This window comes from Chiloscyllium punctatum, chromosome 32, assembly GCF_047496795.1.
Source record: "Chiloscyllium punctatum isolate Juve2018m chromosome 32, sChiPun1.3, whole genome shotgun sequence".
Lineage (NCBI taxonomy): Eukaryota > Metazoa > Chordata > Chondrichthyes > Orectolobiformes > Hemiscylliidae > Chiloscyllium > Chiloscyllium punctatum.
Genome location: NC_092770.1, coordinates 53,624,893 through 53,639,178, shown reverse-complemented (window position 1 = coordinate 53,639,178; position 14,286 = coordinate 53,624,893). Strand labels below are relative to the sequence as shown.

The window sequence follows — 14,286 nt, the reverse complement described above, 5'->3', positions numbered from 1 at the left end:
TCCAGTTCAAAATGGCTGTAATCCGGTTAGACCTGCCATCCAATGTTCTTGCTTGGTGTTCTTGTTATTCATTGCTTAATTATTGCCTTTCCAGACAAATGTCATTTTCTTTAGAAGAATTCTAATTTTTTCATTCGGGCTTCAAATAAAATGCAAAGCACAAACTTTGGCATATAAGTTAACAAATGGTATAGGTTATAGACAGAGTAACTTACATTGATAGCAAAAGAATTACCTGTGTGCTGAACAACATACAGGGAAAGAATTAATACATCTATGTTTTAAGCAGGCTTACTGGATAATACATTAAAGTTAAACTCCAAACTGCATTTCTATTGTACAAAATGGATTATTTTATTAATATTTTTCTTTCCAGAGTCTCAATATTGTAATCGACATTCCTAATTTTGCATTTTAGCCAGAAGTTAAATGCAGGACTGACATTAGGTAGGTGTTTTATATAAGAAGTCAGGATGCTTTAAAGCTGCTGTAGATATGAAAGTTAATCTCTAACTCCAGACATGTTGACAGATGTGCCTCACTAGGTGCTACTGGCACACTCCCAATAATGACCGCCAGTGCTAATCAGCTGATAAATCTCATTTTAATTCTTCTTCAATGGCCATAATGTAAAAACATCAGTTGCAACCAAATCACACATCATCTGGATCTTTTCTCTGTGAGAAGTCTTTCTAGAACTTACTATTTCTGTTGTACAAGTAGTTTAAACATTGCATGCTGTTATTTGTAAAATTACATCAAATAATTCAGTAATAAACATCTGACGTGGGATTTAGAATCAAAGCTGAATTAGAGATATATTTAAACATTAATAAATTGCCAGCTACAACGACCATGTAGTCAGAACATCAAAAAAGACTAGAAAAGACTCTGTAGTAAAATATAAAAATCTAGAATTATAAATAGAGATTTGGTCCATGGACAGGCTCATTGTTCTACTATTTACATTATGTATTAGAAGATTAATTTTTGTTCTTTAACAATATGATGTCCATATTATCCAGACTTAATCAACACTGCTATTTCATTCTGTACATTCAGTACATTGCTTGAGCACTGCTGAATGTTGGTTTTTAAATGGTGTTGACATGGTGGAAAATAGAGAAACAAGTCTTAGGCAGCAGCACTCTAGTAACCATTGATGTTGCAGTCAATAATCTCTTCTGGATACCTCTGTAGAAGACACTGCCATGGATGCACCCCCCACCCACCCCCCTCACCCGTTACAGACTGGAAGCAGACCATGGAACTTGACACTGAACATGCTGGAAATGCAACTACAGCGAATATCGGTCAGGCCAGCGTGATGCAAATGAAATATTCACACACTGCACAAACGATTTCTGCTAACAATTTTTCTTTTATATAAAAAGTCACCCACCAGTTAGTGTTCATTGGTGACACAAAGTGGATACCAGGATTTCACAATGGATACCTATATAGTTAACAGGATCTTAAATAGGATTTTTTTTGCCTCTGTTGGTGATGATATCTCTTGCACTGTTACACCAGAGACTCCATGCTTTCTGCTACATTACAGTCATTGGCAGACATGGCCATGCCATTGGTTTCCAATACAGTTGCAGGGTTTTCATCTTCTCTTGTACTGAACAGGCTGAGGACAGCTTTATACAAAAACTGGTACTGATCCTGGAGAAAGAGAACATATCTCAGTAACAACATTGAGAATCATTGCGACTGGGTCGGAATCGTACCAATACAAAACATGAAATAGCTTTAAGGTACAGCCAGTCGGTGATGTATTCAATAAGATTAAACTCACAATTCTGTATTTCCCTCTTTTGTAATTTTCCCAGTGAAACAGAAAGAGTTACCCCTTTTATTATGGGCAATTGTCATATGGTCACTTCTTGAAAGGCTACCCTGCTTCCTCCGGGATACAAGAATTGTGAGCAATTCATCTCCCACAGATATCAGCACTCTGCAGTCCCATCTTCCCCTCAGAGATTTGGTTAGAAGATGCAGTTCCTCTAGCAAAGGTCCATCTAGTTCAGTTGAAAACTCTTCCCTGCCCAGATGCATCATCCAGCTGAATGAATGGTATCACAATTGCCCTGAAATGATGATGGTCTGTGGCCAAATGTCAACGTAGCAGGTACCTTGGGAGCATTCATTAAACACCACCCCATCCTGCCAAACCACTGAATGAACCACATTGCACCTATTGGATTTAAACATTCTTCAATATTGTTAGCAAATTTGTTAACAATGGGACTTCTGCAGAAGGAAGGAGGATTTACCTTAGGGAGCTGCTAGCCAATCTGATTGAGCTCAATGATGGACACTGGAGTGCAGGAAAGAGCCCCATAAAGAATCATGGCTGCCCCAGAAAAGTAAGTCTCAGAGTTGTAGTATAGAAAGGATCCCTCAAATCCAGAGACGGGAATAAGGCCCTCGGTTTTGTCGGGCGGATGGGCCAGAAGGAAAGGTGAAATGACATCTTTGGGGAGTGCACTCTGTGCAGCCCCTGAAATATATTACCCTTCTCCCCGGCTTTTTATCATGTTGGCCATTTAGACTGTGGACAGTATTATTCAGGTCAATAGGCTGCTAACAAGTCTACATTAGCCTCAATCAGTTGTTTAAATGACATGGATGAGCAGTCCCAGTGAGCTTATTATGGGTGATGGGCTAAGTCACATGACATATTCTACACTACACAACACAAACACTTGTCAATTTCTGTTCATTGGAACACTCCCCACCAGGTAGCCCACGGACTGAATGCCAGGTTTCCTTCAATTTTCCATCAATTTCAGACAGATGGTTAAATATGTTTTTGGAATTTTTATGGCAAAATGGTAAAGAACTCTGCATTTATATGCTATGATTCTGACTTACAACATCAGTGAAGACACCAGGCCTCATTAAATTAATCATTTTAGCCACTTGATAAACGTCCACTGAGTTTTCACTTTCCAGTTGGTGCATTAGATTAGTTAAAGCACAGAAAGTACCAGCTGTGTTTCCTCCATGTCTGTGAAAAGAAATAAAAGAAGTTTACATTTTTATACACATGCACACAGAGCATCCTTTGTGTATTCTATTTGCTGTGATACAACCGGTCTAGTCCAATGCCATAAAAAGTTCACAGCCAATCTAATGAACATTAAAATTTCAAATAAAAATCAGAAATGTCCTGGAATCATGCAGACATACAAACTTGGATTAAGGACAATGATTAACTGAAAATTTTACTGGGCCTGTCTTCCCCTCAGCCAAAACTAGTACAACAACAGGGTGTCTGGACAATAAGTTCAATCATACTGCTGCCAGAAACAGAATCGAGAGAGTGGTGCTGGAAAAGCACAGGAGGTCAGGCAGCATCCGAGGAGCAGGAGAATCGATGTTTCGGGCATGAGCCCTTTATCGGGAATTATGCCCGAAACGTCGACTCTCCTGCTCCATGAATGCTGCCTGACCTGCTGTGCTGTTCCAGCAGCACACTTTTTGATTCAGGTACCCAGCATCTGCAGTCCTCACTTTCTCCTAGTTGCTGTCAGAAACGGTATTATCAGGTTAGGTCAGAAAGAGAATCTCCTCACAATAGTCATTCCACAGAATCCATTCAGATACCTCCAGATCAATCCTTTCTCCCGGGAACAGTGGATCCCTCAAATTCGGCAGTTAATAGACCTCACTTTGTGTCTTACTTTGATCATATGACCACTTATATTTCTGAGAAGGCATTTTCATTAACAGTCATTTTTTTTCATTTGAGACCTCTGTTGCATGAATGGCTTCAATTTAGAAAAGGAGAAAGACATACTCATCATGGACAATAGTTGGCCCATCCCTTGTAGAAGCTTCTTCTCGTATTATATTGAGGAGCTCGAAGGTTTTGCTTATCGGCCCGTCTGGATTTGGCCATTTTGGGGACTGATAGTGTCTCACTTCAAGCACATAGTCATCCTGTAATGAAGGGAATTACAAATACAGGATTACTGATCATATAGCTCTGGTATATTCAAACTACTTCTGACAGAGTGAGAGGATTTTTTTTAAAATGCTACCGTATACTTGTGTAAAAGTCAATCTCATGTAAATGTCAGCCCCTTATGTTTGGTCAATAAAATCGTGTATTATCCATATATCTTGTGTAAAAGTTGACCCTACTATATCACATTATAAACCTCTTACAAAGGGAACTGCATGTTCCCATTAACCCACTTCATTCATTCATACTCGTAATTCTACTTATCGCTCTTTGTTTACTATATTGCGTCTCTATTCGTTCATTCTCTGGGCGGAGCAGGTAACGGCTGTCTGATGGTGTTTTTTTAAAGTCGCGGTATAGTCCAGTTATTGTTTTTTTAACGGCTAAAATTTAAAGTTGTTTTTAAGTGCCTAGCGGACCCGGAAGCTGGTGTCGCGCTAGCTTACCTAGGAAGGTTTTTTCTTCTTATAAAAGCGCGCAGGCGAGGAACCCGAGGCACTACAGGGGTAGAGCCTCCCACCCACCCTCCTCCTCTAACCTAATAATACGACCCGTTGTGATAAGCAGGTGAGTGTTGCATTTTGCTTGTTTGTTTCTTTAGATCTAGTTTTTAAAGTTTACCTTTTAGAGGGATGGCAGCAAAGGCGGTGCAATGTTCCTCTTGCAACATGTATGAGGTGAGAGAAGCCATTAGCGTCCCTCCTGATTACACTTGCAAGAAGTGCACCCATCTCCAGCTCCTCCAAGACCGTGTTAGGGAACTGGAGCTGGAGTTGGATGAACTGCGGATCATTTCGGGAGGCAGAGGTGGTCATAGATCAGAGCTTTAGGGAAGTAGTTACTCCGAAAGTTATAGAGAGATGGGTGACAGTGAGGGGGAGTGGGAGGAAGCAGCCAGTGCAGGGACCCCCTGCGGTCATTCCCCTCAAGAACAAGTATGCCATTTTGGATACTTGTGGGGGGGATGATTTACCAGGGATAAACAATGAGGTTCAGGCCTCTGGCACGGAGCCTGTCCCCGTTGCTCAGAAGGGAAGGGTGGAGAAAGGTAGAGCGATAGTTATTGGGGACTCAATAGTGAGGGGCACATATAGGCGGTTTTACGGGGGCGACAGAGACTCACGATTGGTATGTTGCCTCCCAGGTGCAAGGATACGTGATGTCTCTGATAGTGTTTTCCGGGTCCTCAAGGGGGAGAGGGAGCAGCCCCAGATCGTGGTCCATGTTGGCATCAACGACATAGGTAGGAAGAGGGGTGAGGATGTTAGACAGGCTTTCAGGGTGCTAGGTTGGAAGCTCAGAGCTAGAACGAACAGAGTTGTTGTCTCTGGTTTGTTACCCGTGCCACGTGATAGAGAGTCGAGGAATAGGGACAGAGAGGAGTTAAATGCGTGGCTACAGGGGTGGTGCAGGAGGGAGGGATTCCGGTATTTGGATAACTGGGGTTCTTTCTGGGGAAGGTGGGACCTCTATAAACAGGATGGTCTACACCTGAACCTGAGGGGCACCAGTATCCTTGGGGGGAGGTTTGCTAGTACTCTTTGGGAGGGTTTAAACTAACTCTGCAGGGGCATGGGAACCTGGACTGTAGCTTTAGGGTACAGGACCTTGAGTGTAGGGAGGTTAGGAACATGGCATCGATCTCGAAGGAGGGTGCCGGTAAACAGGAAGGTGGCTTGAAGTGTGTATACTTCAATGCCAGAAGTATAAGAAATAAGGTAGGTGAACTTGCAGCATGGGTTGGTACCTGGGACTTCGACGTTGTGGCCATTACAGAGACGTGGGTAGAACAGGGACAGGAATGGCTGTTGCAGGTTCCAGGGTTTAAATGTTTTAGTAGGGTCAGAGATGGGGGTAAAAGAGGGGGAGGTGTGGCATTGCTTGTCAAGGATAGTATTACAGCAGTAGAAAGGGTGATGGAGGAAGACTTGCCATCTGAGGTAGTTTGGGCGGAGGTTAGAAATAGGAAAGGTGAGGTCACCCTGTTAGGAGTTTTCTACAGGCCTCCTAATAGTCCAAGAGAAGTAGAGGAAAGTATTGCGAGGATGATTCAGGAGAAGAGTGAAAGTAGCAGGGTGGTTGTTATGGGGGACTTTAACTTCCCAGATATTGACTGGGAAAGCTATAGCTCGAGTTTGTTAGATGGGTCGGTGTTTGTCCAATGTGTGCAGGAGGGTTTCCTGACACAATATGTAGACAGGCCAACAAGAGGTGAGGCTATACTGGATTTGGCTCTAGGTAATGAACCAGGCCAGGTGTTAGACTTGGAGGTAGGTGAGCACTTCGGCGGCAGTGACCACAACTCGGTGACTTTTATTCTAGTGATGGAGAGGGATAAGTGTGTACTGCAAGGCAACAGTTATAGCTGGGGGCAGGGAAATTATGATGCGGTGAGGCATGACTTAGGATGCGTGGATTGGAAAAATAGGCTTCAAGGAAGAACACAAATGATATGTGGAGATTGTTCAAGGAACAGCTAATGGGTGTCCTTGATAAGTATGTACCAGTCAGGCAGGGTGCAAAGGGTCTTGTGAGGGAGCCGTGGTTTAACAAGGAATTGGAATCCCTTGTGAAAGGGAAGAGGGCGGCCTATGTAAAGATGAGGCGTGAAGGTTCAGTTGGGGCGATTGAGAGTTATAAGGTAGCCAGGAAGGATCTAAAGAGAGAGCTAAGAGCAGCGAGAAGGAGACATGAAAAGTCCTTAGTTGGTAGGATTAGGGAAAACCCAAAGGCTTTCTATAGGTATGTCAGGAAGAAAAGGATGACTAGGGTAGGTATCGGTCCAGTCAAGGATAGTAGTGGGAGGTTGTGTGTGGAGGCGGAGGAGATCGGTGAGACACTAAATCAATACTTTTCATCAGTATTCACTCAGGAACAGGACATTGTTGCCGATGTGAATACCGAGTCACAATTAATTAGAATGGACGGCTTTGAGGTATGTAGGAAAGAGGTGTTGGAAATTCTGGAAAGGATGAAAATAGATAAGTCCCCTGGGCCTGATGGCATTTATCCTAGGATCCTCTGGGAAGCTAGGGAGGAGATAGCAGAGCCATTGGCCTTGATTTTTATGTCGTTGTTGTCTACGGAAATAGTGCCAGAAGACTGGAGGATAGCGAATGTGGTCCCCTTGTTCAAGAAGGGGAGCAGGGATAGCCCGAGTAACTATAGGCCAGTGAGTCTCACTTCTGTTGTGGGCAAAGTCTTAGAGAGAATTGTAAGGGATAGGATTTATGAACATCTGGATAGGAATAATGTGATCAAGGATAGTCAGCATGGTTTTGTGAAGGGCAGGTCATGCCTCACAAACCTTATTGAATTCTTTGAGAAGGTGACCAAGGAAGTGGATGAGGGTAAAGCAGTAGATGTGGTGTATATGGATTTTAGCAAGGCATTCGATAAGGTACCCCATGGCAGGCTAATGCAAAAACTACGGAGGTATGGCATTGAGGGTGCATTAGAGGTTTAGATTAGGAATTGGCTGGCTGGCAGGAGACAGAGGGTAGTAGTTGATGGTATAGGTTCATCTTGGAGCGCAGTTACTAGCGGTGTTCCACAAGGATCTGTTTTGGGACCATTGCTGTTTGTTATTTTTATAAATGACCTGGAGGAGGGGCTTGAAGGCTGGGTGAGCAAGTTTGCGGATGACACGAAAGTCAGTGGAGTTGTGGACAGCAAAGAAGGATGTGGCAGGATACAGCGGGATATAGATAAGTTGCAGAGCTGGGCCGTAAGGTGGCAAATGGAATTCAATGTAGCTAAGTGTGAAGTCATTCACTTTGGTAGGAGTAACAAGAAGATGGATTACTGGGCTAATGGTAGACTACTCGGTAGTGTGGATGAGCAGAGGGATCTTGGTGTCCATGTACACAGATCTTTGAAAGTTGCCACCCAGGTAAACAGTGCTGTGAAGAAGGCATATGGTGTACTGGGCTTTATTGGTAGAGGAATTGAGTTCCGGAGTCCTGAGGTCATGTTGCAGTTGTATCAGAGACTCTGGTGCGGCCTCATCTGGAGTATTGTGTGCAGTTTTGGTGGCCATACTATAGGAAGGATGTGGAGGCATTGGAACGAGTGCAGAGGAGGTTTACCAGGATGTTGCCTGGCATGGTATGAAGATCGTATGAGGAAAGGCTGAGGAACTTGCGGCTTTTCTCATTGGAGAAAAGAAGGTTTAGGGGAGATTAGATTAGATTACATACAGTGTGGAAACAGGCCCTTCGGCCCAACAAGTCCACACCGACCCGCCGAAGCGTAACCCACCCATACCCCTACATTTACCCCTTACCTAACACCACGGGCAATTTAGCATGGCCAATTCACCTGCCCTGCACATCTTTGGACTGTGGGAGGAAACCGGAGCACCCGGAGGAAACCCACGCAGACACGGGGAGAATGTGCAAACTCCACACAGTCAGTCGCCTGACTCGGGAATTGAACCCGGGTCTTTGGCGCTGTGAGGCAGCAGTGCTAACCACTGTGCCACCATGCCGCCCAATTTGATAGAGGTGTACAAGATGATTAGGGATTTAGATAGGGTTGACAGTGAGAACCTTTTTCCGCTAATGAAGTCAGCTGTTACTAGGGGACACAGCTTTAAATTAAGGGGTGGTAGGTATAGGACAGATGTTAGGGGTAGATTTTTTACTCAGCGGGTTGTGAGTTCATGGAATGCCCTGCCAGTAGCAGTGGTGGACTCTCCCTCTTTATGGTCATTTAAGCGGGCATTGGACAAGCATATGGAGGTTATTGGGCTAGTGTAGGTTAGGTAGGCTTCGGTCGGCGCAACATCGAGGGCCGAAGGGCCTGTACTGCGCTGTATTTTTCTATGTTCTTTGTTCTATGTTCTATGTTCTATGTTCGGTCTTTTATAACTCTACTTAGTTGAGAGTGTGGTGCTGGAAAAGCACAACAGGACAGGCAGCATCCGAGGAGCAGGAAAATCATCGTTTCGGGCATAAGCCCTTCATCAGGAAATAATCTGCTCAGCCCACTTGGTTTACTAGAGCATGTTTTGTTTCATTCATTCATTTTGACCGGTACTCGGTCTATGGGTACTTATTGCACTTTGTTCACTATACACCCAAAAGTTAATGTCATTAAACGGTTAATCATTTTAATTGTGCCATTACATCTGAATAAAAGTTAGATATATTAGCTACATATATTTTTAATTTTTGACAAATTTGTTAATGTTGCTGAGGTTATTACATATCAGAATAAATAGAAGGGAACAGAAAACTTTGGCCAGAAAGTTCAAGACACTTACACATTCAGAATTTACTAAATGTTTCATTTTAAATGTCACATTATACTCAGCCATGACGATGTTGAACAGTGTGATTTTGCAGGATTTCAATGAATCTTTGACATGTTAAATTTTCGTACCAGTATGTATAAATACAATTTCCTACCAGTGATTCATTCTTGTTTCTCTTGCTTTTGTCCGGTAATTACTTTTACCATAATTCATTGTGTTTTTCTTCTTTACCCAGGATTAGTTAGGCCATCAAATTGACTTCTGCTAATAATACGGTATTTCGAAGTGCACCATGAATTCCAGCCCCTCAAAACTAATGCCAGTGTACTAGTTGACCCTATAAATTGAACCTTTAAAAATAGTCTAAAAAGTTTGACTTTTACACATATATATATATGGTATGGTGTCTAAAAGTAGGATCAACAGTCAAAACTCATCTTCACAACTCTGTCACCAAGACTTAGACCTCTGGACTTTCTGGATTGTGAAATTGCATCTAATTAAAGTGTCCCAAGGTATTTTTAAGCATTTTGATGCATTGAGTACTTCACTAGTTCCAATTAGAGGAAAATAAATTTGAATAATCCGCAATCTATCTTAGAAGCAAACTATTATAGTAATACATGCTCCAACAGATATCTCTCAAATGAATGAGGTAAGAGAAGTAGTTTCTCAGTGATTAGGATATTGGTCCTAAAAGTGTTATATCTGTAAGCTTTAGGGTTTGGTCACATCTTGTTCATCTCCAATTTCCACAATTTACTATCAGCTGTCTTGCAGCAAGCTATGTTGTTTCTCTATTGTACTCCTACTGTAATAAGTCAATCCCAGGAGCTTCATATGAACAATAACCAAACGAGATGCTACAATTACAAAACAACACTAGGGTAAATGATGAAAACATTGGCAAAGGTTTTAAGGAATGACTTGAAAGGAGAAAGATGCAGAGATTCAGGAAGCAAATTGCAGAACTCAGAGCCTAGGCAGTGGAAAGGATGGCCAAAGGGGCAGCATGGTGGCTCAGTGGTTAGCACTGCTGCCTCACAGTACCAGAGACCCAGGTTCAATTCCAGCCTCTGGTGACTGTCTGTGTGGAGTTTGCATGTTCTCCCTGTGTCTGCGTGGGTTTCCTCTGGGTGCTCTGGTTTCCTCCCACAATCCAAAGAGTTGCAGGTCAGGTGAATTGGCCATGCTAAATTGCCCCATAGTGTTAGGTGCATTAGTCAGAGGGAAATGGGTCTGTGTGGGTGACTCTTCAGAGGGTCGGTGTGGCCTTTTTGGGCCAAAGGGCTGCTTCCATACTGTAGGGGAATCCAATCAAGAGGTGAAGTGATGAAAATTGGAGCTGCACTGCAGACCAGAATTAGAATATTAAAAATGATCTTCCAGCTCTTTACATAAGTTATTCTCTTTCACGGGATGTTGGTATCAATGGAAAGGCCTGCATATACTGCTTAAGTTAGCAAAGCAATGGTCAGCCACTTTCATAAACCACTAGCTCAGGTTCTTGTTCTGTAGCCCTCTTTCTTCATTCATATGAGACACATCTATTTGAGCATGTATTAATACAGTACTTTGGTTTCAACGTAGGTCAAGAGGATTATTCCAATATGTTTTCCTTTAACTGTAATTGGTGAAGTTCTCAATACAAAAATGGTTTAAAAAGTTCTGGAGATATATACTTTAATTAGATGCAATTTTACAAGGTCTACTTACGATGCTGTTAGGGAAGGGTTTTCCAGGATTGTGACTCAGCAACATTGAAAGAATAGTTGCATAGTTCCCAATCAGGATGGTGTGGGGCTTGGATGGAACTTGCAGGTTGTGGTGCTCCCAGAAACTTGCAGCTGTTCTCTTTCTGGGTAGTAGAAGTCACGGGTTGGAAGGTGAGTCACTACAGTGCATATTGTAGATGGTACATGCTGTGGTCGTTGTGTTTATAGTGAAAGGAGTGAACGTTTAATATGATAGATGAGGTTCCATCTAAGCAGGCTGCTTTGCCCTGGGTAGCTTCCTGGGTGTAGCTGTGTTGATCCAAGCTAGTGGAAGTTATTTAATCACATTCCTAGCTTCCATCGTTGAATGTTAAAGCAAAGTGATTAGATTTGTTCTGGTTAGAGAGACAGTCATTGCCAGGCACTTGTTTGGCATGGATGCCACTGCAATACATCAGCCCAGCTGGAATGTTGCTAAGATCTATAAAGATCAACTCAGTACTCAAGTTATTGAGAATGGTCCTGAAAATTGTACAATTATCAGTGAGCAGTCCCATTTCTGTCCTTATGATGGAGGACAGGGCATTGATAAAGTGGTTGAAGGTGTTTGGACCTAGGATACTAACCTGTGGAACTCATGAAGCAATGTCCTGTGACTCACATGATTGACCACCAACGGCCACAATTATCTTCCTTTGTGCAAAGACTCCAACAAGCGAGGCGTTCTCCCCATATCCCATTGATATCAGTTTGATTAGGGTTCCTTGATGCTGCACTTGGTTAAATGCTTCCTTGATGTCAAGGCCAATTAATTTCCTGATCTCAAGTTCAACTCCTCGTCCATAATTGGACAAAGCCTATAATGAGGTCAGGAGCTGAGTGGACATGGTGAAATGCAAGCTAAGTGCCAGTGAGCTAGTTACTGTTGAGTAAGTGCCACTTCATAGCACTATTGATTACACCTTCCATCTCTTTATTGATGATTGAGATGGGTCAATAATTGACCAGGTTAGATTTGTTACTGTACTTGTGGCTATGTCAATTTTCCACATGGCTGGATTAGATGCCAGTGTTGTAACTGCACTGGAACAGCATGGCTGGGGTTGTGGCTAGTTCTGGAGCATCAGTTGTCAGAATCAAAACAGGGTCCATAGCCTTTGTAGTACCTAGCACCTTCAACCATTTATTGGCATTATGTGAAGTGAATCGAATTGGCTGAAGGCTGGAAACTTTAAAGCCAAGGTCCTCAGGAGGAGGCAGAAATGAATCATCCACTCAGCAATTCTGGCTGAAGGTGCTCACAATTGTATCAGCTTTGGATTCTGTACTGATGGCCTCCCCCATAATTCTGATTTTCATTCATTGTTTGTTACTTTTCCCACATTGTTATTATTGTTGTTAACTCAATGGAGAGTGCAGGTCAACTACTTGGAGGATCTGCTCAGTCTGCAAAGCTCAAAATATCTGTACACTTAAGACTGCCCACTTGTCTAATTCATTGATACCTAACAAAAGATGTCTTACCCAAATGGCTTTCAACTGATAAGCATAGGGAATAAAGCATTGATGCAAGAAATGGCCAAGACAGAGACTGATGATCAGATACCTCAGTTTCCAGCATAATCCTGCTGTTGAGTAGAACATGCTTGCTCTGTACCATTTGGTGAAACAGAGAACCACCTAATAATTATTCAGCAATACAGAAGTGCTGAGACACTTCACAGGCTGAACAACATCTCCAAAGAAGCACAAGCTGATTGTTGTTTGAGATATGAACCCCATCTCAGAAATGAGCAACAGCATTGAAGAGAGAACAAAACAAACAGAGGGATGGGGAAGATCACATAACATCAAACATCTGTAAAATGGTTTAAGTGGAACATTAAGAAATAATTAACGAGCAGTAGCAATTACATGGGAGGCATAATGACAGAAAAAAAATGTATATCAGACACAATCTAAGGAGAGTAAATGTGGGATAGGAAGTGTTAAAAAACTAGCAAAGTGTAAATGGCTCCAGTGATCCAGTGGAAGCAAAAATTGTAGGCCACTGTGAAGGTCTTTAACCAGACCGTTTCAAAATGTGAAAGAAAACTTTATATTGCCAGATGGTACAGAATAAATGACTTCGTTTAAATCTAATGATATTTGCTGTTGAAGTAATGTCACTCTAGGTTTACAAAGTGATACGTTGTTAAAGACATAGAACTGTTTTGTTTCATAGGCTAGATTACCACATCTGGAACATTGGTCTCCTTACCCAAGGAAAGATTAGTTCAGCAAACATTCACCAGACTGATTGCTGGAATGGTAGGTTTGCTGCAGGAGGAGAGACTGGGTTTGACTCAGCCTCGATACACTGGGGTTTAAAACAAAGAGACATCATCTCATTGAAATCTCATTGACATGGCTGTAGCGATTGGTTGTAGGGATGATATATCCCCAGCTGAGGGGTAGGGGGATCCGGAAGAAGGTGTCAAGGTGTCAGGATACATTGTAGGTCTTTTCTGATTGAGAGGAGGAGAGATTTCTTCAATCAAATGAATCTATGGAACTCTGCACTACAGCAGGCTGTGGAGTCTGGGTCTCTGAATATGTTTACGAAAGAAGTAAATTTCTTGAGGTTAAAGGTGTCAAGGGTATGGGAAAAGAGCAGAATATAGTGATGAGATATAGAATCAGCCACGATCATGTTGAATGGTAGAGAGGGTTCTGGGTTGAATGGTCCACATCTGCTCCGATTTTAATTTCATGTCTGTATATTCCCATTTAAAATAAGCAGCTGCAGGACTCTAACCGTTGCACCAAGCAAACTGAATCAGACTTATAGCCAAACATTACACAAGTTATGGCTTGTGTTTCAAGACGAATACATTTTCGACAATCTCACAATGAGTCACAGTCTCCCTCCAGGCTTACTAATGTTTGCCGTGTTACCTGTGTTGCTTCAAGAATGAAGTCCTGGATGATGAGCTGCTCCTCACTGGAAAGACAAAGATGGCTCTGGTTGATCAGGCTTACTGTAAACGCTTCACAATTCATTGGTTCCTCCTTCCTCGGCCAGTACACAGATTCATTCTCAGTCTGTGAATAACAATCCCATCATGTTTGTATCCTCACAAATCTATTGGTTTACAGACAAACTACAAGCATTTTGTTTAAGAACTCTCTCTGAAACTCCAGGAGGAGAACAGTCAGACGCTTTTTTAACATATGAGTGGAATTGAATTGACTCTTACTTTGAATACAGCAGCATAGGAATAAATCATTGTCAACAGGTCACAACAAGCATTAGCTAATTCACTGTCGGGCATTAGGTGCTATTGTTTTTGCAA

At 42.4% G+C, this 14,286-nt stretch overlaps 1 protein-coding gene across 3 annotated transcripts in view; it reads right to left on the bottom strand.

The window, feature by feature from the left end:
* Positions 1-582: 582 nt before the first annotated feature.
* Positions 583-14,286, bottom strand: part of LOC140458182 (receptor-type tyrosine-protein phosphatase zeta-like) — a 254,311-nt gene continuing 240,607 nt past the window's right edge. For all 3 annotated transcript variants that reach the window (XM_072552397.1, XM_072552395.1, XM_072552398.1), the window contains 4 exons: positions 13,889-14,035; positions 3,812-3,954; positions 2,884-3,019; positions 583-1,671 (listed from right to left, as the gene is read on the bottom strand). In XM_072552397.1, coding sequence (XP_072408498.1) covers positions 1,525-1,671; positions 2,884-3,019; positions 3,812-3,954; positions 13,889-14,035 — 573 coding nt within the window. In that variant the 3' untranslated portion in view covers positions 583-1,524. The remainder of the gene's footprint in view (positions 1,672-2,883; positions 3,020-3,811; positions 3,955-13,888; positions 14,036-14,286) is intronic.